The 23,803-nt window shown below is 37.0% G+C and overlaps 1 protein-coding gene across 2 annotated transcripts in view; it reads left to right on the top strand.

Moving 5' to 3' along the window:
- LOC126354496 (ubiquitin carboxyl-terminal hydrolase 10-like) overlaps positions 1 to 16,178 on the top strand; it is a 116,115-nt gene extending 99,937 nt beyond the window's left edge. For both annotated transcript variants that reach the window (XM_050004224.1, XM_050004225.1), the window contains one exon: positions 12,567 to 16,178. In XM_050004224.1, coding sequence (XP_049860181.1) covers positions 12,567 to 12,805 — 239 coding nt within the window. In that variant the 3' untranslated portion in view covers positions 12,806 to 16,178. The remainder of the gene's footprint in view (positions 1 to 12,566) is intronic.
- Positions 16,179 to 23,803: the final 7,625 nt, after the last annotated feature.

A 23,803-nucleotide genomic window follows, 5' to 3' on the forward strand; every position in this document is an offset into this window, starting at 1 on the left:
CCGATTTCCTTCCACATCCTTCCCTCACCCGAGCTTGCAATCCGTCTATAATGACCTCGTTGTCGACGGGACGTTAAACACTAATCTACTCCCCCCCTCCTCCCTCCATGCCAAAAGATGTTATATGAGGTACACTGTGTGATCATCAGACAGGCAACAGGGACTACACAGAGAACAAGCCCTAATCCTAGCCCCTGTTGAAGGTAATGAGCCGTCAGTTTCTACCACCAAAGCTAAGAGTGTATTATGGATAGCAATCAGATATTCCACTTTATTACTTGCAGCATAAAACTAAAATCTTCCAGTGTATGAATTGACAATATGATGACACTCTTTGCAGAGCAACGGTGTAACCAAAATATGCCTCCACTGCAACATTAATAAATATTGGTTGTCTTACCTGCATTCCATTTAAATACTTTTCCCACCAAAGCTTCAAAGTATCAGGTAAACTCATCCAATCATTATGGTCATTAAGACTTTTATGTAAACTAAACTATATGTTCAACTTCCAAATATGTAATTTAATCTTTACATATGAGTCGTTGGTAGTCAACAATAATGTCTACATGTAACGTCTTGCTGCAGCAATATCATTGATTAAATCGACTTATAACACGTTAAAAGGGTAAACTATCTTTCCCCTTGCATAAACCACATTATCTTTCCTCTCATTGCAAATTAATAAATTTAAATTATTGTTTCAGTTTCTTGAGGATTAAGATCTCTGAACTTCATTTTGCCACAGTGCCAACCTTTTTCTTTACATATCTGTGATTTCTCTTTAATCAGGGTGTATACGACCCGGGAAATCTGGGAAAAACCCGGGAATTTTTTCATCCGGGAGAAAACCGGGAAAACCCAGGAATTTTTCGGAATTCCGGGAATTTTTCGTTGTTTTAGCTTTCAGTTAAATTTTTGTAATTTTGACTGCAGAATTGATTCTCTAGCAAAGAATGTTATTGTATTCTGCTACTGGAGAATGATACTGCAGCAATAAAATATAAACGAAAGGGGAAAAAATAAAACTTTGGTGGCAAAGGAAATGTGCAATTTATAACAACAAAACACTGTGCACTCACAAGCGTCTGCAAATAGCAAAAATATGTCAAAGGCCGTAGGGCACAGACTGTAATGCTTCGTAACAATAAACTGCTCGCTATGAGCATGACGTCACAACTGTTCACGTTAGGTTCCTTTGACCAATTGCCAGCGGTCTGTTATGTATCCGCATTTGACTCGCATATAAGCAAGACTTTCTCCCGCTACTTGAAGTTTGGCTGTTAGCTGTATCGGTAGTAGCAGCAAGCAGCCAGATGCAAACGAGGAAAAATTTTCTCCCGCACCCTAGCTGCCAGATTCACACTTGCAGAGAGTTGTCTGGTGGGGGGGGGGGGGGGTTAACCTCCACATGACCCGTGTTTACGTTAAGTGATTTCGCTGCTTCTCTTTGTGTACAGCTCTGACGTCAAATGAAAACAAAACGGATTTCTGTGGCCGGGAGCTATCAAGTTAATTAAAATACATTCACATAATTACGGAGGGCAAAAATATATTATTAATTTCAGTTTTCTGATTTTATTTTATTTCCAAGTTAGTAGCAGTCAAGCATTAATCGCCTTGCAGAACAGTGAAGCTCCCCCCCCCCCCCCCCCCCCCCTTTCTGAAGAAATTTGGCTTTATTAATCTTTCCGCTGAGGCAATCATTTTATTTGAAACAAGTGTTTCCTTCTACTGTATTGCCTAGTTCCAACTGTTCGCTGAATTTCAAGTCCACATTATCATTTTCTGCCATATATGGCATTATGCCATGATAAAGAACAAAACATGAGATACCAGAGAACTGGTACTCCAAGAAAATTTACATCCCAAAAACCACACTGAAAGGCTTAATATCAGATGGGACCTACTTCATTGTGAATCTGGAAAAAGCCAATTTGCACTTCAAGCCCATTTATGCATTTTAGTATGGTTTACGAAATTCCGATGCTCTTTGGAGTATCCTCTGATGCCCTGTTTCTTTTATGGTTTAGTGTAACCTTTGTTAGTGCTTCATACACACACGCGCACACACACACACACACACACACACACACACACACACACACACACACACACACACACACAGGCTTCCTACACCACTACAGTTGCACACGCACAATAATGCCTATTTTCTGGCGCTCTCTGGCAACTGGTAAATCGAATCTATTTCTAACAGTCTCCGGATAGTATTGCGAACAGTGGTTAGAAAAGCGTTACTTTGAAAGTAAATTTCTTTTTACGCAAGATGAATTAGGTTACGTGTGAGAAAGTGGGGTGGATATCTAAATCACAGAGCGTTCGAAACTAAACAGTTTGAGGACCAGCCACTTACAAGAATTTTGAGCCGAGACATTTATGTCAGAATTTTAAATTTACTGGCACATTTGTGTGATGTATCTTAAAAGTATAACACAGGCCCAAAAAAAAAAAAAAAAAATAATATTACATGTGAAAGCTTAGCTTCTGTTGTAGCGTGTTAACCTTAGAGACCCAAATTATATGTGAAAGCTTAGCTTTTCTTGTAGATATACGGTACTGTGTACATTAATGTAAACCGTTAACTTTTCCTCTTGCGTGTTCGCGCTATGTAACCAGTGAATTTGCTATTGGCTGACTATGTGTCCTTGAGATATGACTCGCTTACAAAAGAACATCGCAACCTCGGTTTCAACGCTCCGGAAATTAACGCGCTGTGTTTGGTGCAATTCGAATTTATACTTTCGTAATACGAAAATATGCAGCTTATATATGTTGCTGCAAATCAAAGTTTTTTTTAATTAAAAGTCTCTCCAAAACTTCTCTGCCCCGTCTTTTCTTTCTTTCCGGGAAGTTCTGCGCGATTGTATAAAACGTTAACCATTCAAAGGATTGATAAGTTTTACAGTTCCAAGGGAAAATCTACAGTAAACCTACTGTCACTTAGCACAGAAAAATTGTATTTTTGCCCAGGAAAAAGCATATTTTTTTAAACGTGATATCCGGGAGAAATCTGGGGAATTTTTTTTTTCCTTGTCCCCGTATACACCCTGTTAATGCTTAACTATATGTGCAAATTAATAGTCTGCGTTAATATTGAGCTTTATTTTCCTATATCTTTCCGGTAATAATTCAGGGATAAATGATACTCAGGATTTGTTTTTATAGTTTAAAGCAGAAAATCCATGTCTTTATTGCCTGTTAGTATTTCGTGTACAGGTATAAGTCAGCAATTTTTGTTACGAATGCTGGGTAACTACACAAAACAGCCCTGAGTGGAAACATAATAATAAAAATATCAAAACTGAGTGTCACAGTCACTTTTAAATTGTGTGAACTTTAAATAGGACACAAATCTTACTACTTCAGATGTTGACTTACTGCGAACCCACTAATATTTAAATACTTAGCATGCACTCAATAAAACGGTTCTTGTTTTGTTGTTTAGAGACCGTGGGAAAAGATGCTAAATAAAGATCGTATGTGCAGATATCTGATTACTTCCTATTGGTTCTCAATATTACATTAACAATGTAGGGCATCTGTTTTCACAACAAAAATTACACTTTCAGCGTATCTCTACAGAATTTCCAATGTTTATTGCAATAAACAATGCTGGTGCTGAAGCGATAAAATATACCCTAACACAAAATCGCAAAAGGCACTGTTCCTAAGTGCTTGCTTTCTATTCCACAACCAAAATACACCAATGCATTGCCACTGTGCCCGTAGTGTGTACTATAATTGACTTCACAAAATCAAATTACAACTTCAAGTGATAATGTATCTCCTATTCCACAACCCAATGGAAAATCTACAACTAAATGAAACACAGTGCACCTGCAAATGCTTGACTATCAAGAAACCCAACGTTCAACCACTGTGTCCACACAAAATTAACAGACAGGAGAAACCAATCTCAGACTTCCGTTAATCGTAGCCTCAACTGGTACTATCCAAAAAATTCTATTCCATCACGAATTTATCTTCTGCTTATCCCTCCACACGGTGAGCTTAAATTCTACACTTATTAGAGACAATTTATTTCTCCCACAAGCACATATTGTTTTCAGGGTATCTACTTAAATGATTTAGAGTTGCTTTGGTCTCTCCCAAGTCTAAGCCCTGTAGTTGCCTAACTTATTGCGATCCTATCATTGCAACTTGCTCATAAGACCAACTAAAATCCTTTAAGGGACAAGCCAAGAACCATTTACAGCGAACAAATGTCACGTTAATTCTCTCTTCAACAATAGGTGTTTCTTCTTAGCGGCCACTGGTGTGATGTTCTAGAGGCCAGTACTCCGTAGTGTAATCTTTGCCACATGCCGCGCTCTGCAATTGGCCGAGTGCAGTAAACTCAATAACTTGACTAGGATCTGCTTTGCATGTACATTTTAATATACACACTTAAGAAAACTTTACAAACTCCCATTTCTTAGGAAAAAAGTCAACTATGGTAAAAAGTTGAGGTGATAACACTCGGTAATGTGCTGTAAATTTGGCATGTTGTAGAGATATGAAGGTTATCCCTGTGTTAGAGCAAGGAAACACCTTAGCTGATTGAGAGACCCAGCATAAATTTTAACTTGGTTATGTACAGTAAATTGAATTCATCAGTGTTTTTTTTCTGTCAGCATACATTCTTTTGTGTTTTAGATGAGCTTTCTTATGACATTGTGGTTTTATGGTTACCTCAAGGTTATGTAGTTGGCTGCTTAATAGTTTTCCCACATAACATACTAAGAGTTCGTCTATCGCTAGAATTCGGCATCTCCATTGTGGAGTTTTATGTGATCTTGATGGCTCTGATAAGCAGATCAGATGTGCTGATATGAAGACTGAAGTTCATTATGTTGTTGGAGGCTTAGAAGCAGCAGACAGGAACAAGGGGAAAATTATACATAAATTTATAGTGGTGTACCTATTTAAAATAGAGCAGGAGCAACTATTTTGCTAAGTGAGACATGGAGGAGCAGAACAACAGCTTACAATTAGGTAAGCGAAAGAATTGTAACAAGCATTGTTTAATATAGCTGCAGGATGTATGATGATTATCAGTGTATGCTCCCGAAGGAGAACAAGTAGTGAACCTCATGAATTTTACAAGAGCCAGCAAAAGTCATAGATTCCATGAATAAGAGTTACTATATTGCCATAGGAAGAGAGAGGAATGCTAGAACAGGATGAAAGTCCATTTGACCTTATTGGAATACATAGAGAAACAGCAATTAATCAGAATGGGGGGAAAAATGTTATGAGAATTTGTGAACTTTAATTCATTGTGAATTGAAAATATCTAATTTAAAATAGAGATATTACATATTTACCAGGGCATCCCTCAGATGTAGATCAGTAACTATTCATTAGCAAAAGAAAATTATTCCATGATGCAAGAGTGGTGAGAGGAACAGGTATGAACTCATACCATTCCCAAGTAAGAGAGAGAGTTATGTATAAGACTACATAGGCAAGAACAGCACACAAAAAGAAAGCTTCAAATGAAATAATATGGAAAACTGACTTATTAGGAGATTCTGGCATCAGTCATATATAAGATTATATGCAGGAAAGGAATCTCAGTACAAACATAGAATTAGAATGGTAGAATCGAACTCAGATGATTGGAAAGGTAGCTTAGCAAACCCAGTGGGAAACAGACAAATACAAGCAAAAAGGGACTTACTATTTGGAATAAAGAATTAAAAAACAGTCGATGGAAGAAGGAGCTATAATTACAATGGTTCATGAGAAAAATTCCTCAGATAGTGGAAGATTATGAAACATGTAGAAAGAAACAAAGAAATTAATAAGAGCTGCACATAAAGAAAAAAACCAAGAAGAACGGGATGTGACAAGTTTACACCCTCTACATAGAGAATACTGGATGAATTCCTGTAAAAAAAATTTGTGGCCTGAATAAGAGCAATAGGAGAACAAGGAAGCAGAAGAAATGGAAAGATGTCTTTCAGAAATCTGTAAAATGGAATTTAAGAAACTTCAGGAGATATTACAAAGCTGTCAAAACTAAATTGCCCTGGAAACCATAAACAGCAAAGTTTAAGTTTATAAAACGCTAGCAGCGAAGGAAACAGGGGCCTGGAGAAAGTCTTTATCAGATGCCACCTTAACAACTTGGGTGTATCTAACCTACCCCAATTGTCGAATCAGCGAAAGAGGACCTACAGTTTAATGTGGAATCCATGCAACTGCTGTTTCCGGAAGTGAAAGCTAGGTTAAAAAGAAGCCCGAAAAACCTGTGGTCTGGAGATTTGATCTTGTGACTCCTTGATTCCAGGTGCACACTTTACAGCTAGATCACCAGGCTAAACATGTAGATTAATAATTCATTTATAAGTTTTGATGAGTAAGTTTTTGAGTACCAAAACATGTAATGTGTATGGCTGTATCTTTTGATTGCATTGACTTAGAGGCTTAAATTATGTGTACCCAGGGGACCATAGACCTTGGTTTTTGACATAAATTGATACCTGTACTCATTCCTGAGAAAAGGGGGTTTTAAAAAAGAGTTATGTGATGTAATTACAAGTTAACAATTACTGGATTTTTTCATCCTTTACTTGTACTGTTAAATCTTGATTGTTGCCAAATTTTATGATTTCAGATAAATGGAAAATATCCTGTAGTTTTTGATGAGTGAGTTAGCAAATTTTAAAATGGTGGTATAAATACCTGTATATTTACATTGCACTGGCTTAGAAGCTGAAATTTTTCACATCATCAAGAGACCATAGAACTTAGTATGTGACAAAAATTTCAAAATGATATCTCTACCTGTTCTTGAGAGAAAGTGTCTCAACAGACGGACAACAAATGGTCAATGGTTTTCACAGATGGACAGCAAAGTAGTCATATAAGGGTTCTGTTTCTACTTATTGACATACTAAATCCCCCCAAAAAAGAAGGAATAAAATTTAAAAACTTAATGGACTATAGTAAATCTTTTGATATTGTGCTCAAAAAAAACTATGGGATATTACAGAAAAAAAGTGGAATACCACTGCACCTTGATTGAAGTTGTCCAAAGTATATATAAATGCAGATAACTGTAAAGTTAGAATCTGGAAATATTAATAAAAGGATTAGACAAGGTTTTGATATTGCACTGATTTTCTTTAAATTCATATTTAGGTGAGGGAATGGAAAGAATGTATTATGAAATCTAAAATAGAGGTCTCTTCAAGGAAATAAATTTGATCAAAACTTTTATGTTTGCCCACTACCAGATTCTGTCATATGGTTCATAAAAGATAGTGTGACACGCAGGTCGAGGCGCAGACAGTGATTGCAGTGTTGCTGGTTCCAAGTGACAGTTGGGGTATGCACACATACGTGCTGTGCGATTAAATAAAGCATAAATCCTGCAAATAATGTCTTTGGCTTATTATGTATAATTTCGCTTACCCCGACAATCGGTGATGACAAAAAATGGAATAGAAATTCATTAAATAACCGTGATTACATTTATAATGGTGGATTGACTATGATGTTCACAGTGGAGAGCTCAAAACATTACTGAAAGCTCATTGATCAGAACAAGCGTACACTCGACTGTCATTGTTCCTGACTCTAACTATAGTTGCGGGTAATGAAGATAACTTACTATATGAACTACAGTAAATAATGAAACAACACAATTTAAGCATATTAAGAAATAAAACCAAGTCCATTTCATTGCAGGTTTCTTTGCCTTTAAGATGTAACCCATGGTCTAGAGGTAGCATCTTTGATTAGTAATCAAAACGTCCTTGGTCCTGGGTTCGAAACCCACCATTGCTTACATTTTTATTAATTATCAGCACTTGGTGACTGAAGACTTCCAGCATAAGAAGTCACCCCCCCCCCTGCCAACGGCCATGTCAAAGAGGGCGGAGGAGCAGACACAGGTTCAGGACACACTCTTGTTCTTGGGGAGGGGAAACTTCCCCTAAAGGGCGAAGAATCAGCAATGATCAATGGTGTGAGGATGCAGAAGGCAATGGAAGCCACTGCATTAAAGACACACATTGTGTATCCACAGGACATGTGCCCTGTAATTGAAAAACTATCATGATGATATCTCCATCTGCAAAAGATTCTGGAATAGACCACCATTCGGATCTCTGGGAAGGGACTGCCAAAGGGAAGGTGACTATGAGAAAAAGGTTGAATAACCAACGGAAGGATAATGTCCTAAGAGTCAGGGCATTGAATGTTGGAAGTATGAGTGTGGGAAGGAAGCTAGAAAATCTGAAAAGGGAAATGCAGAGGCTCAGTCTAGATACAGTAATGGAATGGAAAGACAAGGATTTCTGGTCGACAGCAGCAGAAAATGGTATAAAGGGAGTTGTGTTCATCATGAAGAGGAATGTAGGGCAGAAAGTGTTACTGTGAACAGTTCAGTTATAGGGTTGTTCTTATCAGAATCGACAAAAAATAGACATCAACAATAGTTCAGGTGTACATGCTGACATAAGCTGAATTTAAAGAGAGAGTTGGAGTATATGAGGGCATTGAAAGGGTAATAAAGAATTTAAAGGAATATGAAAACCTAATAGTCATTGGGGATTAGAATGCAGTTGTAGGAAAGGAGAAGAAGAAAAGGTTACAGGAGAGAATATGAATGTGGGACAAGAAATGAGAGAGGGGAGAGACTAATTTAGTTCTACAGTAAATTTCAGTGAGTAATAGCAAATACACTGTTCAAGAGTCATAAGTGGAGGTGGTATACTTCAAAAAGGCTGGGTGATATGGAAAGATTTTATTTAGTTTACATCATGGTCAGACAGAGATCCAAAATCAGATATGGATTGCAAGGCGAACCCAGGAGCAAATATTGAGCCATATCGGGGAGGAAAAGTAGGTTGAAGTTAAAGAGATTAGTCAGCAAGAATCAATACGCAAAGAAGTGGGGTACGGAAGTACTAAGGAATTATGGGATACACTTGAAGTTCTCTAAGGCTATTGGATACAGCAATAAGGAATAGCTCAGTAGGCAGTACAGTTGAAGAGGAATGGGCATCTCTAAAAAGGGCAATCACACGAGTTGGAAAGAAAAAAGTTAGTACAAAAAAGGCATCCACGAAGAAGCCAAGGGTAACAGAAGACACGCTTCAGTTAAGGGAAATTCAGGAATACGGAAACACAAGTCATTGAGGAGTAAAATAAATAGGAAGTGTAGGGAAACTAAAGGCAAAATGGCTGCCAGTGGAATGAGCAGTCTGAAGTATAGAATGTTGAATGAGAGTAAGTCAAAGAAAGACTAAAGTAATGAGGAGTAGGCCTACCAGAGATGAGAACACCAAGAAACTTATCAGGATTTATGATCTTGAAGAAATTCTATTACCTAGGCCCCAAAATAACCAATGGACAGGGCAAGGGCATTAAAAGCAGACTAGCACTGGCAAAAAGGGCATTCCTTACCAAGAGAAGTCTACTAGTATCAAACATAGGCCTTAATTCGAGGAAGAAATTTCTGAGAACGTATGTATGGAGCACAGCATTGCATGGCAGTGAAAGATGGACTTTTCCCAAACTGGAATGGAAGAGAACAGAAGCATTTGAGATGTGGTGCTGCAGCAGAATGTTGACAGGTGGACTGATAAGGTAAGTTATGAGGCAGTTCTACCCATAACAGAGAGGAAAGGAATATGTGGACAAACTCCCTGACAAGAAGGGACAGGATATAGGAGAGCTGTAGAGGGCAAAAACTGTAGGGGAAGACAGTGATTGGAATACATCGAGAAAATAATAGAGCATGTTGGTTGCAAATACTGCTCGGAGAGGAAGAGGCTGGCACAGGAGAGGAATTTGTGGTGAGCAACATCAAACCAGTCAGAGGACTGATGACTCAAAAAAATGTAAATTCATATCAGGAAACAAAATTATTGAACAAGGTACCACCTTTAGGTTTTTGGTCTGTTACTTATCACATGTTGGCATAGTGGATATTGAAAAAATATTGAGAGATTCATTATGATGTGTGTGGTACCATCAAAAGAAAGTGCAAGAGAAAAGTATAAAATTTTGGCATGGTGTCCTTTTGTAGAGTTATGACAAAATTTTGGACTGTATGAAAGTGAAAACTGGAGTTTAAACTCTAGAATCTATAGTAGAGGTCAAGCAGCTGAGGTGAGATTTCTGAGAACAGTCTAGGACCGAGTAACAAGAAGAGCTAGCTAAAAAGATTATACCATCTGAAAGAATGTAGGTATTTAAGTGAAGAGGTGAAGGAATACAGACAAAAATTAAGAAAAACATATAGGAAGAATGGGTTATCAGTGTATTCCAAAACAAAACAACTGCTACAATACACCCGTAAAGGAAGAAGTAACATTGATTAACTCAAGAAAGTCGAAATGGACCAAAGAGGAGGGGACTCTGCCATTTGTACCAAACAGAAAACCTTGTCCTAAACATTGAGGATACTCTTGTTATCTATACAGAAGCAGTATAAAGAGGTGTCATTCTGTTGAGTACCAAGACGTCTGAATTTGCAGTAACAAGATTGTGCATGTAACAGCCAAGAAATCTTGTAATGAGATATAAGTGATATCATGCCAGATCCCCATACAGTAAGATTTCTCACTGGAGAGGACAGTTATGGGTATGTGGGAAGAGAGTGGCTGGAAACTAATGGATGTAAGTTGTGACTTTTAAACCAGTCACCTTCTACTAGTTACTCAGATGAAACAAAAACATTTTAGCTCAGTTCTAAGTAGGGCACGGTTGCCCTGTGATCCATGGGTTCCTCCTGTGTGGCGAAAAGCACACATGTGGCATTACTGTAACAGTGGAGTCTGTCCTGACTTGAAAGCATTAAATGGTTAGGCTGGAGATACACAGCCTATTTGAAGTGATGATTCAGTGAGCATAGCAGTGATTTAAAAAAAAAAAAAAAAAAAAAAAAAAGGTTGAGGAATTTGGTCTTATCCCCACATTGTTGAAAACTGATTTTAACAATTGAGTGGCAGACTGTCCCATGTTTTCACATTAATATAAGCCAGCCATGAATATCAGGGGAGAGTTTTGGTGCTCTTATCCAAGTATCTAATTCACAAATTAAAACTACCACACTTTTATTTCAGTGTGAGAAGATTCTTCAGTATGTCAGGGTGTCATGCAAACTTTCATTCATGTATTTATTCTTTATTTTAGTTCACCCTTTGTGAACAATATTAATCTTTTAAAAAGTGACATTTATGCATACCTGTACAATATACTTTCCGATCCTGAGACTGTATTGAGTCAGCCAGTGTTGGCAATGGTTGGGGTCTGCTCTCCCTACATGGCTTGCTCAGAGGGCAAGATTTTAAGTTATCTGACATTGGCAAAAAACCACTTTTTTATATTTCCATGGTACTTCACCACTGTAACATTATTTGGAACTTCACAAATACATACATTTATTTTCAGCAAGGTGCTGATAACCAAGTCATTGAGCATTTAAATACTAATGAGGTTGGTTTAAAAATTCATGGGTTTAACTTCAGATTTTATTTTGGTATAGTCATAATATTTTGTCATCTTTCTGCAATATTAAGTTCTTTAATGGCATATGTAGGGGCTCATAATATATTCATTCTCATGATATGATTTTTGGGGTTTGGACAAAACACTATGTGGTGTAGGATTGGCTTCAGAAGCAGCCTTGCTTGGACTCTGACAGAAAATTCTTTATGTATAGGCTTCAGATATGCTAGAAGCATTCTCTTATTTGCATTCACCTGATTTTCAAGATTTTTAATAGTATCACCTTTATCATGAATGTTTTGCTCCTGTTTCACTGACATTTTGATGGCAATGTTCCTCTTCTTAGTGGTAACAAGGTTCTTCAGTGTTTCCTTGTTTCACACAGTAAGTTGTGTGTTTCACTTTTGTGTGTAGTGGGCAGTTTCTCTGTCAGTACAATGGCATTAAAAGCACCTGGTAGATTTTCAGCTTCTATTACAAATGCAGCAGCTGAGTGGACACTCGAAATCCAGCAGGATGTTAGGTCACCAAATAATTGCAAAAAGATCAGAGGAATAGCATATGTGAACAGAAATGAAATTATAATATTGAAAGAACACAGGATTAAAGGAAAGGATAAAAATGTTAGAATCTGTGGGGTTATGGAAAACATCAGCAAGAAAGAGGGAGGAAACACCAGCTGTAGCATATCAAATAAGCGAAAGAAGCTGATAGAGAACAGCAAATGCCTAGTATTGGTGTGCAAGAGGAGGAACAGACAAGGTGCAAAAAGAAAGTAATAAGTATCACAAAGAAATCTGGTAAAGCACAAGTGTGTTTTGTAAAGAGATGAGGAGGATAGGAATCATGTAACATTAAACTATCTTTTATATTCCATGAGCCTGCATTATTGCCTGCCCTCATTTTGCTGCCATGCATAAAGTGATGACATATAGTTAGAGTATATTGAACACGCCTCATACTAGACCTCCTTTCATGCTTTTCGCCCTGTCACACACACACACACACACACACACACACACACACACACACACACACACACAAATATTTTCACTAATAGACCATTTTTGTTTCAGTTGTGTACCACGACGGAAAGGAGGCAACAAAAGGTCATTATGTAACAGATGTATTCCACGTTGGCTATGGAAGTTGGGTACGTTACGATGACAGCTCTGTGAAAGCTGTTCAGGAAGTACAAATGCTGCATCCACGGAGTCCAAGAGTTCCGTACCTTCTGTATTATCGCCGCTGTGACACTATTGGTCCTAGTACTGGCGCTCCATCTACTGTTAATTCCACAGATAGGGCAAGATAGAAAGTGCTCTTTGCAGGGAGGATGTGTGATATTTTCCCTGCATGTACTGAATGCTGCACCTACTGCTCATAAATAACTACACTGCTGCTCAGCACTGTACCCACTACAGTTCTCTATTAGGAGATCTTGAGACTCAGTGTGATCCTTCAGTTCCGAAAATGACTCATTTCTAAGGCTACTATACTCCTTGACGATATATATGTAAGCAGTTAGGAAAATTGCTTGTGCCTTAGTCTAACAGAAGTTATAGTGTTGCACACTAAGAATCAGTTGAATGCTCTTCCATATTCCTTGTAGTAAAAATTCTTCATAGGAGTCTTTTTAAGAAACATTTAGACTCTGTAAGTATGTTTGAATTGTGTGAGTAACAGTTTTGGATAATGTTATCTTTGGTTCCCATTTGATCATTGTGCAAACTGTGTTGTCTTGTATACAATAATTCTGTTCTTGAAGAATGTGAGCTCTGTGATTCTGCATCTGGTAATTCTGTGGGGCTGTGGTTGATTATCTTATTCTTAATTGTCTTAAATAGCCATTAATACAAACTTATTTATTATATTAACATTCAAAATTGAGATGAGACTGGCACATTTGTGTGTGGTTTTCCCCCCCAGTGATTATAATGTGGGGTAACTGTGAACTGATTCAAAAAATTGGATCTCTCGTTCATTTTCCCCTTGATTGTTTGTTGCTTTTTTTCATTGCAGCATTATATACAAAACAATACATATTTAAGAACAAAGTTATTCTTGTGAATCTGCAGTGTTCGTGATTTTGTGTTACACATAATATTCACTACATGCAGCCTAGACTGCTGGAAGGCTAGTGATATGCTTGCTATTTCTATCTTCTTCTGTTTGTGCTGTATCAGCAGTAAACTAGTAATCTGTTGCCTAAAATACATTTAGAATTCATGGACAGGTAACTATATTGTTTGAATCTCTTGCAATCTCATACAATTTCATACTCTTGACAGTGAAACCTCTTTGACACTGTTTTAAATTTCAACTCTGATTTTCTTAGTTCAATTTATGTTAACTGTAATTCTTATTTCTGCACATTGCTCATGTGAGATACCAAACAGTCATTTAGTTGCACATTTTGTGTTCCAAATAGAGCTTTTGTTCACAACCTCAGTTAATAAGCAACTTAATACAATGCTCGTCATGCACTGTAATCTTCTTGTAAATAGTTTATATACTATTGTTTATAAATTTTATAGTGTTTCTTGTATCTTACTGTTATATAATTGTTTTTGCTCTCCCAGCCTTTTTCCTTCTTTATCACAACTGTATGTAATGGGTTGCACTTTGTCAATATCATTGTGAAAACAATTGTTGTGTGGAAGCAGTTCAAACATTTTACATAATATCAACACACTATATATATTCTCTTCATTGTTTAGTTGTGGAAAATGGCATATTTATAAATTTTCATTTATCAAGTGCGTAATTTGATTTATGGTGTTACAAATAATTGAGTGACATTTTTTAATGTTCGTGTGGTGGATAAAGTTTGAGGTTGACTTAACTTTTTATTATGAGGACTTCCTGCTAACAGTGGCAGGTAGAATGTTTTTATGATCAAGTATTTGTAAATATGTAAATAATATATTGCTACAAAAGTTACTTTACCAGTAAGTTAAGGGTGTAAGTGAGAATAGGGTAACAAAATGCTTCTTTGTTTGTTCTTCCTCACGAGTTTATTTTTTACTTTTTACCGCTGTTACCTGATCATAACTCAAGGTGTAGATATAGTATAACCAGTAATGTTCCTGATATAACCAGATCAGAAAAGTGCTGATTCACTTGAGTTGAAAGTGAAACATGGAAAAGTGCACTTAATATGTATAGTTTCCTAAATGTAAATAAATCCATGTAAGCTTTTACATGAGGATATTATTCCATCTTCTGTGAAAGAATGGAAGTACAATATATGTAACACCTTGCCTATCATAGTTTCATTGTTATAATAGTGCAGTTGTTGGAATGACAACAGGAATGTGTTTTTTATACAAAATTACGAATGATACAATTAAAAAAGGTAATGGCTTATGACTGATATGTAATAATGTAAAGTGAAAATGTAAATGTCATTAACAGATGATACATTTTATAAATTAATTACCTCTGAATAACTGTATAAGTTTAACAAAGCTTTAAGCTATATGATACGAAACTACAAGTCAGTAGACTTGCAATGTTGAAATTAAAACTTTTTACTTACAATGTTAATGATGTATATTAATAAAATTGTTGCCATTTATATCTACAGCCGAATATAAAAAGAAGAAAAAATATTTTAAGAGGTTGTATGGTTAAAGGGAGAGTGTGCTATGAGTGATAGTGGTTTGCAATGTGCACTTAACACTGTGCCTGAAAAGGAAGTATTTGTTCAGATCAACTTTTTATAACTTTTCCGCCATAGTGTTTATTTTACATTTTTTACAGGATGGTTTTGCTTAGTAGTTGTTTGAAGTGTGAACTTAAGTATAGTAAAGCTTTGTCAGAGATCTTAATGGGGCTCTTCCCTAGGTTGATAGCACTGATTTAAAAATTTTGAAGGAGAAACTAGCTTTCAGAAATTACATCCTGGTAACAATACAGACATGACTCTGTCTTTAGTTACAGTGATTTTAAAAAACAAAATGTGCATCTTCATCCAGATACATCTGCTCAAGCAGTCTTGAATTCTGTAGTTTAATTTTTTGTGCACACATTGTTTTCTACAAGAACTTGTTCATAAGCAAATATTTTTCCAAGCAGTGAATTTTATAAGGAAATATTTATGGGTTTATATAAATTTTTTCAAGTAGAAGAGGTTTCTTTGCTACAAGATTTGCTGTGTGATATGTATGTTAGCAGTTTCAATGAAACTCCACATCTGTGATATTGTAATAGTAATGCATTTGAATGGTTTGGGAGGATTATACGTAATTAATCAGTAAAATAAGTTGGGGGGGGGGGGGGAGGTTCTTTTTGTGACTTTCAATTTACTTTCATATTAGACCATCATTCGGGTTTGTGTGGGTGGGAAATGCTTTAAATTTTTTCCCCTCCACTAACTTCTGTTATTGTCTGCATTAGTTTTATAGCTTTTAAACTTGCTAAAGGCCTGTATCTCAGAATTTAGTTATTGGTTTGTGATCTTAGTATTTAAATTGTGTGGTTCACAACGGTAGCACAAATAGTCAGAATAATGATGTATATATTGCTGCTGGCTTTTAAGGAGTTATTGCTGAAATTGGTTTTTCTCAGAACAGTCCCTCCATTTATGAGTAAATATAGGATTATTGTTTGCTGTTGTTAAAATTTATTTCATGTACATTTGTGCATAGATCCTTCCCATGTTAATAAAACGACTGAACCTTTAATATTGTTTATTTCGTTTTTTATCCTGCTGAAGTCTGTGTGTGTGTGAGATATCAGTGCATCCATGACACTAAACAAGATAGATGTCTGAGAATGAGAGAAACAATAATAGGAATTAGTGTACTGATACAGCAGTGTCATAATAAAATACAAAATAATCCAATAGAGGAGGATGCCCTGTAAATTTTCAATATCAGTTAAACTTATTATCTAGTCTATGCTGCTGCTTTGTGTTTACATGAGATTCAGATTGATCAGTATCCTTATGTTTTCCTCATATTATGTAATTACCTCCTCAACCAGTTCATACTCTTTTTTCCCAATACTAATGTCTTCCATTGCCAGATTGGTTTTCAGGTGTCTTAGTTTTTTCAGTCTTTCAAGTTATGGCTCTCTGAAACTTTTCATCACTATCTGAGATGTAATACTGTTTTATTTTGCACTTTTTCTGATCACTACACTTTTCATATCATCGCTATAACATAATTGTTTGAATGCTTCAACTTTGTTTTGATTTCCAACATAATCATTCACTCAGTAGTATCATGTTATTTTACTCTCATACTGTTTCCATGATTTATTTTTCAGCTTTACTTTAATTCTAGTAGGTTTCTTTTTGTCGAAAACTGCTTTCTTTGTATATGCAGTCTGCTCCTTTGCTTTCCTGGCTTCGCCTGCCTATGTAGACATTATTTTATTCCGTAAGGGATCCCTCAAGGGCTCAATATTTATTACACAATAATACTGTGTCAATAAATTGCAGGAAAGTGCAAAGCCAAGAATTGCACAATATTATTCTGAAATATTTATGCCTAGAATGTGTGGGCTTAGAACTCTCCTTCATAGCGAACATGTCGGCACTCAGTTGTGGGACTCATTTGCTTACCTTCCAAGCAGATAGAATGGATCAAATAACTCATTCACTGCAGCATTAATTCATAAGTATTACTAATTACAAATGAAACAAATGATCAATGTAATTTATCATGTACATGTTTTCTACGTGTTTCTCAACTGCAACAATTGTTACAAATGAAAGAATACAATCATTTACTGAGTGTTGACTGAATATTTACATGGCCTTACATCTGTGGTCTGACAACTGTTGCAAGAAGAAGAAGAAGAAAACATGTATAGTCACTATACAGCTAACTGCCTTACTTGCCAAGTCTGAAAACTGCTAAAAGTAAAATAAAAACATTTTTGGTCACTGTTATGACACCAGGATTCAGTGCTATTGCTATTGTGAACAATGTTTCCTAAACAGTCAGTAACTTCATTTCACAGGTCCTCTAGCACACACTCTGATCTTTTGTTATTTACTTTTTTCAGGTCTTTGCACAGACTAATTTGCAATGTGTTGAATTTCTCTTGGTCTTGGCAGGAACTGGCTTGTATTGCACAATATCTCCCTTACACAGCATAACATGTTGAGCAAGCATCAGTATTTTTAAAGCACTGCAGTGTCCTTCGATAAATGTGCAAATCTTTAATATATTAAAAACAAAGATTCCAAGACTTACCAAGTGGGAAAGTGCTGGTAGACAGGCACAATAAAAAAAACACACACACACACACACACACACACACACACACACAATTTCAAGCTTTCGCAACCGGCGGTTGCTTCATCAGGAAAGAGGGAAGGAGAAGGAAAGGTAAAAGGATGTGCGTTTTTAAGGGAGAGGGTAAGGAGTCATTCCAATCCCGGGAGCGGAAAGACTTCCCTTAGGGGGGAAAAAGGATAGGGCTTTCTATTTTATTTACAAATCTTTAATATATCGCAGATAGTTTATCTTTGGTTATCATCTTGTAATTAACTGCTTAATTGGTGATTCTTGTAGACTTATTGTTTTAATCTGTAGCCACAGAATCGTGTTCATTCAGTCTATTCCCTGTGAGTCTGTCTTGACCTCATAAGAAAATTGTCTTGTTTGAAATTTAGTATTGTAAACTGCATTGCTTGTAGCTCCACCTGTTACGTTCCCTCACCCAAGTCACCTAGTCCACTCATGAACCCAGACACTATCACAGGTGATGAACAAACATAATTTTCTTCACCCTTTTTGACACTAAGTATATTTGACTTGATTTAACACTTAAATTTTTCTATTGGTTTCTGTGACTTTAGAATCAACCGTCTCACAGTTTTGGTCCTTTCTCCTTTGAATTCCAGACACTTTTGTCATTTATACACTGATAGTTAATACAGGGTGTTTAAAAATGACCGGTATAATTGAAACGGCAATAAAAACTAAACGAGCAGTGATAGAAATACACAGTTTGTTGCAATACGTTTGGGACAACAGTACATTTTCAGGCGGACAAACTTTCGAAATTACAGTAGTTACAATTTTCAACAACAGATGGCGCTGCAAGTGACGTGAAAGATATAGAAGACAACGCAGTCTGTGGGTGCGCCATTCTGTACGCCATCTTTCTGCTGTAAGCGTGTGCTGTTCACAACATGCAAGTGTGCTGTGGACAACATGGTTTATTCCTTAGAACAGAGGATATTTCTGGTGTTGGAATTCCACCGCCTAGAACACAGTGTTGTTGCAACAAGACAAAGTTTTTAATGGAGGTTTAATGTAACTAAAGGACCGAAAAGCGATACAATAAAGGATTTGTTTGAAAAATTTCAACGGACTGGGAACATGACGGATGAACGTGCTGGAAAGGTAGGGCGACCACGTACGGCAACCACAGAGGGCAACACGCAGCTAGTGCAGCAGGTGATCCAACAGCGGCCTCGGGTTTCCGTTTGCCGTGTTTGCAGCTGCGGTCCAAATGACGCCAACGTCCACGTATCGTATCATGCGCCAGAGTTTACACCTCTATCCATACAAAATTCAAACACGGCAACCCCTCAGCGCCGCTACCATTGCTGCACGAGAGACATTCGCTAACGATATAGTGCACAGGATTGATGACGGAGATATGCATGTGGGCAGCATTTGGTTTACTGACGAAGCTTATTTTTCCCTGCACGGCTTCATCAATAAACAGAACTGGCGCATATGAGGAACCGAAATCCCCATGTTGCAGTCCCATCGTCCCTGCATCCTCAAAAAGTACTAGTCTGGGCTGACATTTCTTCCAAAGGAATCATTGGCCCATTTTTCAGATCCGAAATGATTACTGCATCACGCTATCTGGACATTCTTCGTGAATTTGTGGCGGTACAAACTGCCTTAGACGACACTGCGAACACCTCATGGTTTATGCAAGATGGTGCCCAGCCACATTGCACGGCCGACGTCTTTAATTTCCTGAATGAATATTTCGATGATCGTGTGATTGCTTTGGGCTATCCGAAACATACAGGCGGCGGCGTGGATTGGCCTCCCTATTCGCCAGACATAAACCCCTGTGACTTCTTTCTGTGGGGACACTTGAAAGACCAGGTGTACCGCCAGAATCCAGAAACAATTGAACAGCTGAAGCAGTACATCTCATCTGCATGTGAAGCCATTCCGCCAGACACGTTGTCAAAGGTTTCGGGTGATTTCATTCAGAGACTACGCCATATTATTGCTACACGTGGTGGATATGTGGAAAATATCATACTATAGAGTTTCCCAGACCGCAGTGCCATCTGTTGTTGACAATTGTAACTACTGTAATTTCGAAAGTTTGTCTGCCTGAAAATGTACTGTTGTCCCAAGAATATTGCAACAAACGGTGTATTTCTATCGCTGCTTGTTTAGTTAGTATTGCCGTTTCAAATATACCGGTCATTTTTGAAACACCCTGTACATGTTCCACAGATCATTTGAACAGTTTTTTTATTGTTATAATACGGAACTATTCATGTTGCTGGGTATGCATAAAATTTGCCCATAGAAAAATGATTTTATAGTGCATTTAAAACTTGTTTTGTTACCTGTGAGACATTTTATGTCACTGGACGTATTTCCTCCAGTGTTGTAGGTATGGATATTGATGTTAACAAATTGCAATGGATCTTTAATGGCAATTTTCATTAACAAATATATGTATTGATGGTTAGTTAAAACGTCATACTCATTGAAGATGTACCTACCTAACTGCTCGCGTTTTTGCAATCATTCTTTTCCTTGTAAGTGATGAGTTACCCCAGAAAATTATTTCACACGGCATTATTGAATGCAAATGTGAATAATACACCAGGAGGTTCATTCATTTGTTCCAAAGAATGTTCACTGACTTCTCTTCATGTGCTTCATCGATTCTTGACAAAACTGAATATAGTACGTATTCTCAAAATTTAGGGAGAGCCTCATTTTCGGAAAACCACTTGATAAATCTTTCAAAATCCTCATTAACAATCTCCTCTGTTGCTTTCTCTCTAATTGTATTATAAATCTCATATTGTATGCAAAAAGTACTAATTCGATGAATTTTATGCAGAATGTCAATCACATATAAGGAACAAGAATGGGCCCGAAAATTGGACACTGTGCAACACTGCAATTTCTTCGCAGTTACTAAAATTTCTTCTTCTTCTAACATTGATAATTCAGCACAACTTTTCGCATTCTGTTTGTTAAGTACGAGTCAAACCAGTTGTGTGTAAAGCCATCAATTCCATAAAACTTAGTTTTTCTGAGATAGTAACATGATCTACCCAAATGCCTTATAAAGATCTCAAAACCAAGTGGCAATTGGGTCATTCCATGTCAATTCAACCAGGGGCTCCAACTCAGTCTCAGATTTGACTGACATTGAGTACACTAATTATACCATGTGTGGAACACTAATGTACAAAGTATTAGTTACCCCTGCCAATTACTTGTGAAAGAAGGTGGTGTGACCCGGAAACTGTAACCCGCTTCTGGCAATCTATCTTCAGACCCAACCTCAGGTCTTAAAAAAAATAACTTTGGAACTATTCCACAGAGTCCAGTGAAATTTTTCAACAACCCAGTAACACCCATTGAGAGAACACACTCCATGAATCAAACACCAGCACATATCTCTGAGGGAAAATAAAAAAATCCTAAATGTGATTAAAAAATGCAATACGTTAAAGATACATATTGTAGGAGCCATCTGTGCCAAATATAATTCACTCAAAAAGGGTATAAATTTTTTTGTGGTAAGCTTAATGTGGCCTAAACACACACAGAACTCATCATGCCCATATGTCACAAAAACTGAGTTACATGCACACGAAAATACAAAAATTTTAAAAATTACCTGAAAAACATGGATTTTAGATGTGTGGTAGCACAAAAGGGACAAGTGGTATCCAATCCAAATTTCACACACTGCATACGTAGGCCATAAGGATATATATCTGAAAATTTCAGCATGTTATTGCAAGACATTTGTGTGCAATGGAAGTTGACATGTGTATTTGGCGATGTGGCCAATCTTGCACAACAGTTTTGTAAAAACATATCAGAAACTGTTCTGCCTCTTCTTATCCTCTCCCACAACTGTTTAATCACTAAGCAACAACATATAGACAGATTAACACAACTTATCATTAATGTTTACTGCACCTTAACTGCTAAAAACCAGTCGATTGTGCTTTAAACAGAAGTACTTCTGTACTCTGTACATTGAATGGAAAATTGTACTGTCTTCCTGACACTGGTAGGAACTGGAACTGTCATAAGAATATGTTCAAAAGGAATCCAACACCTGTCTGCCAAACGTGGCCAATGAAATGATCTTGCGTCCTGCTGGTGCCATGAAGTTCACAAATACATCACCCTCTGCTTAACAGCACTCTGCAAAACACACACACACACACACACACACACCCTAAGTACCAGTTGTCATCATAAACAGCAATAACATAGCAAACTTGCTGGTTTTCCATTTCAGCGCACACTCCGCTGCAGAGTGAAAATCTCATTCTGGAAACATCCCCCAGGCTGTGGCTAAGCCATGTCTCCGCAATATCCTTTCTTTCAGGAGTGCTAGTTCTGCAAGGTTCGCAGGAGAGCTTCTGTAAAGTTTGGAAGGTAGGAGACGAGGTACTGGCAGAAGTAAAGCTGTGAGTACCGGGCGTGAGTCGTGCTTCGGTAGCTCAGATGGTAGAGCACTTGCCCGCGAAAGGCAAAGGTCCCGAGTTCGAGTCTCGGTCAGGCACACAGTTTTAATCTGCCAGGAAGGTTCACTAAAGCAACTTGTTTGAACAAAAAAGCACCACTAGTACACTCTTTCGCCTCCATACTGACTTTCCACAACAGTACTGACCAGTCTAACTAGAATCTTAAAAACATGAGCAACCTGTAATTGTTGCTTGTTTCCTTTGTTGTTCCTGCCTCGCTATGACTCATTCTGTCCCTGAAAACTGCCACTGTTTAACTTTCTGTTGCCTAATCGTTCCCAACAATTGCTGCAACTTTATATGAAACAAGCTGTCTGCATCATCACTCTTTCTTGCTAAATCATGTTAAAAAAGAAACGTAATCAGATACATCTCTGTCAACTTTTATTGTACACAAATGCCTTGCAATAACAAGTTGAAATTTTGCCACACATTATATTATGGTCTACTTATGCAGTATTTGAAATTTGGCTTGGATATCACTTGTCCCTTTTGTGCTACCACACTTAGAAAATCCATGTTTTTCAGGTAATTTTTCAAATTTTTGTATTTTCGTGTGCATGTAACTCTGTTTGTGTGACTGATATGGGCAAGATGAGTTCTGTGTGTGTTTAGGCCACATTAAGCCTACCACAAAAAAATATATCCTTTTGAGTGAATTATATTTGGCATAGAGGGCACCTAGAATATGTATCTTTTAACGTATTACATTTTTTTAATCACATTTTGGAATTTTTTTATTTTTCCCTCAGAAATATGTTGGTGTATTGATTCATGAGTGTGTTCTCTAAGCGGATGTTCCTGGGTTGTAAAAATTTCACCGGACTGTGTGGAATAGTTTCAAAGTTATTAAGACCTGAAGTTTGGTCTGAAGATAGATTGCCAGATGCAGGTTGCAGTTTCCCGGTCATGCCACCTTTTTTCACAAGCAATAATTCTGGAACTAATTGGCAGGGGAACTTAAAATTTTGTACATGAGTGTTCCACTCTTGGTAGCATTGGTGTGCTAAATTTCAGCCAAATCTGAGAGTATCAGCTGGAACATATTCTTACATTGGTTGAAGTGACATGGAATGACCCAATTTTTTATTATTTGAGACTTCTAATATTTTGTGAGGGAATATATAAATAGCATATTCAGTTGAACAACCCTCCTGGGAATCCAAACTGTGAAGTACTAAGTAAATTATTTCGAGTACAATATGAGTAAGGAATTGGATGATAATTATTTTGGTTTTCTGTGCAACTTTCTTATAAAGTGTAAAAAATTTCCAGTGCCAGTGACACATCACATTATCAATGAGGACGTAAAGTTAGAACAACATTTTAGAATTATTTTGCGCGATTTCATCAATATCATATATGAGCTTTTGTTTCTTAGGATTTTTAGAATTTATTAATTTCAGTGAAGGAATTTGGTGTTACTTCTAGTTGTTCAAAGTTTTGTGGAATGACATCTTTGATATATTATCTCTCTGCTTCAGTGGTATGTTTTGAAAGTGTTTGTTAAAAATACAACTTATGAATTGTCAGTTACAACCGTATCATTTAGTTTAATTGTTACACCAATGGAAATTTCCA

This window comes from Schistocerca gregaria, chromosome 3 (genome assembly GCF_023897955.1).
Source record: "Schistocerca gregaria isolate iqSchGreg1 chromosome 3, iqSchGreg1.2, whole genome shotgun sequence".
Classification (NCBI taxonomy): Eukaryota; Metazoa; Arthropoda; class Insecta; order Orthoptera; family Acrididae; genus Schistocerca; species Schistocerca gregaria.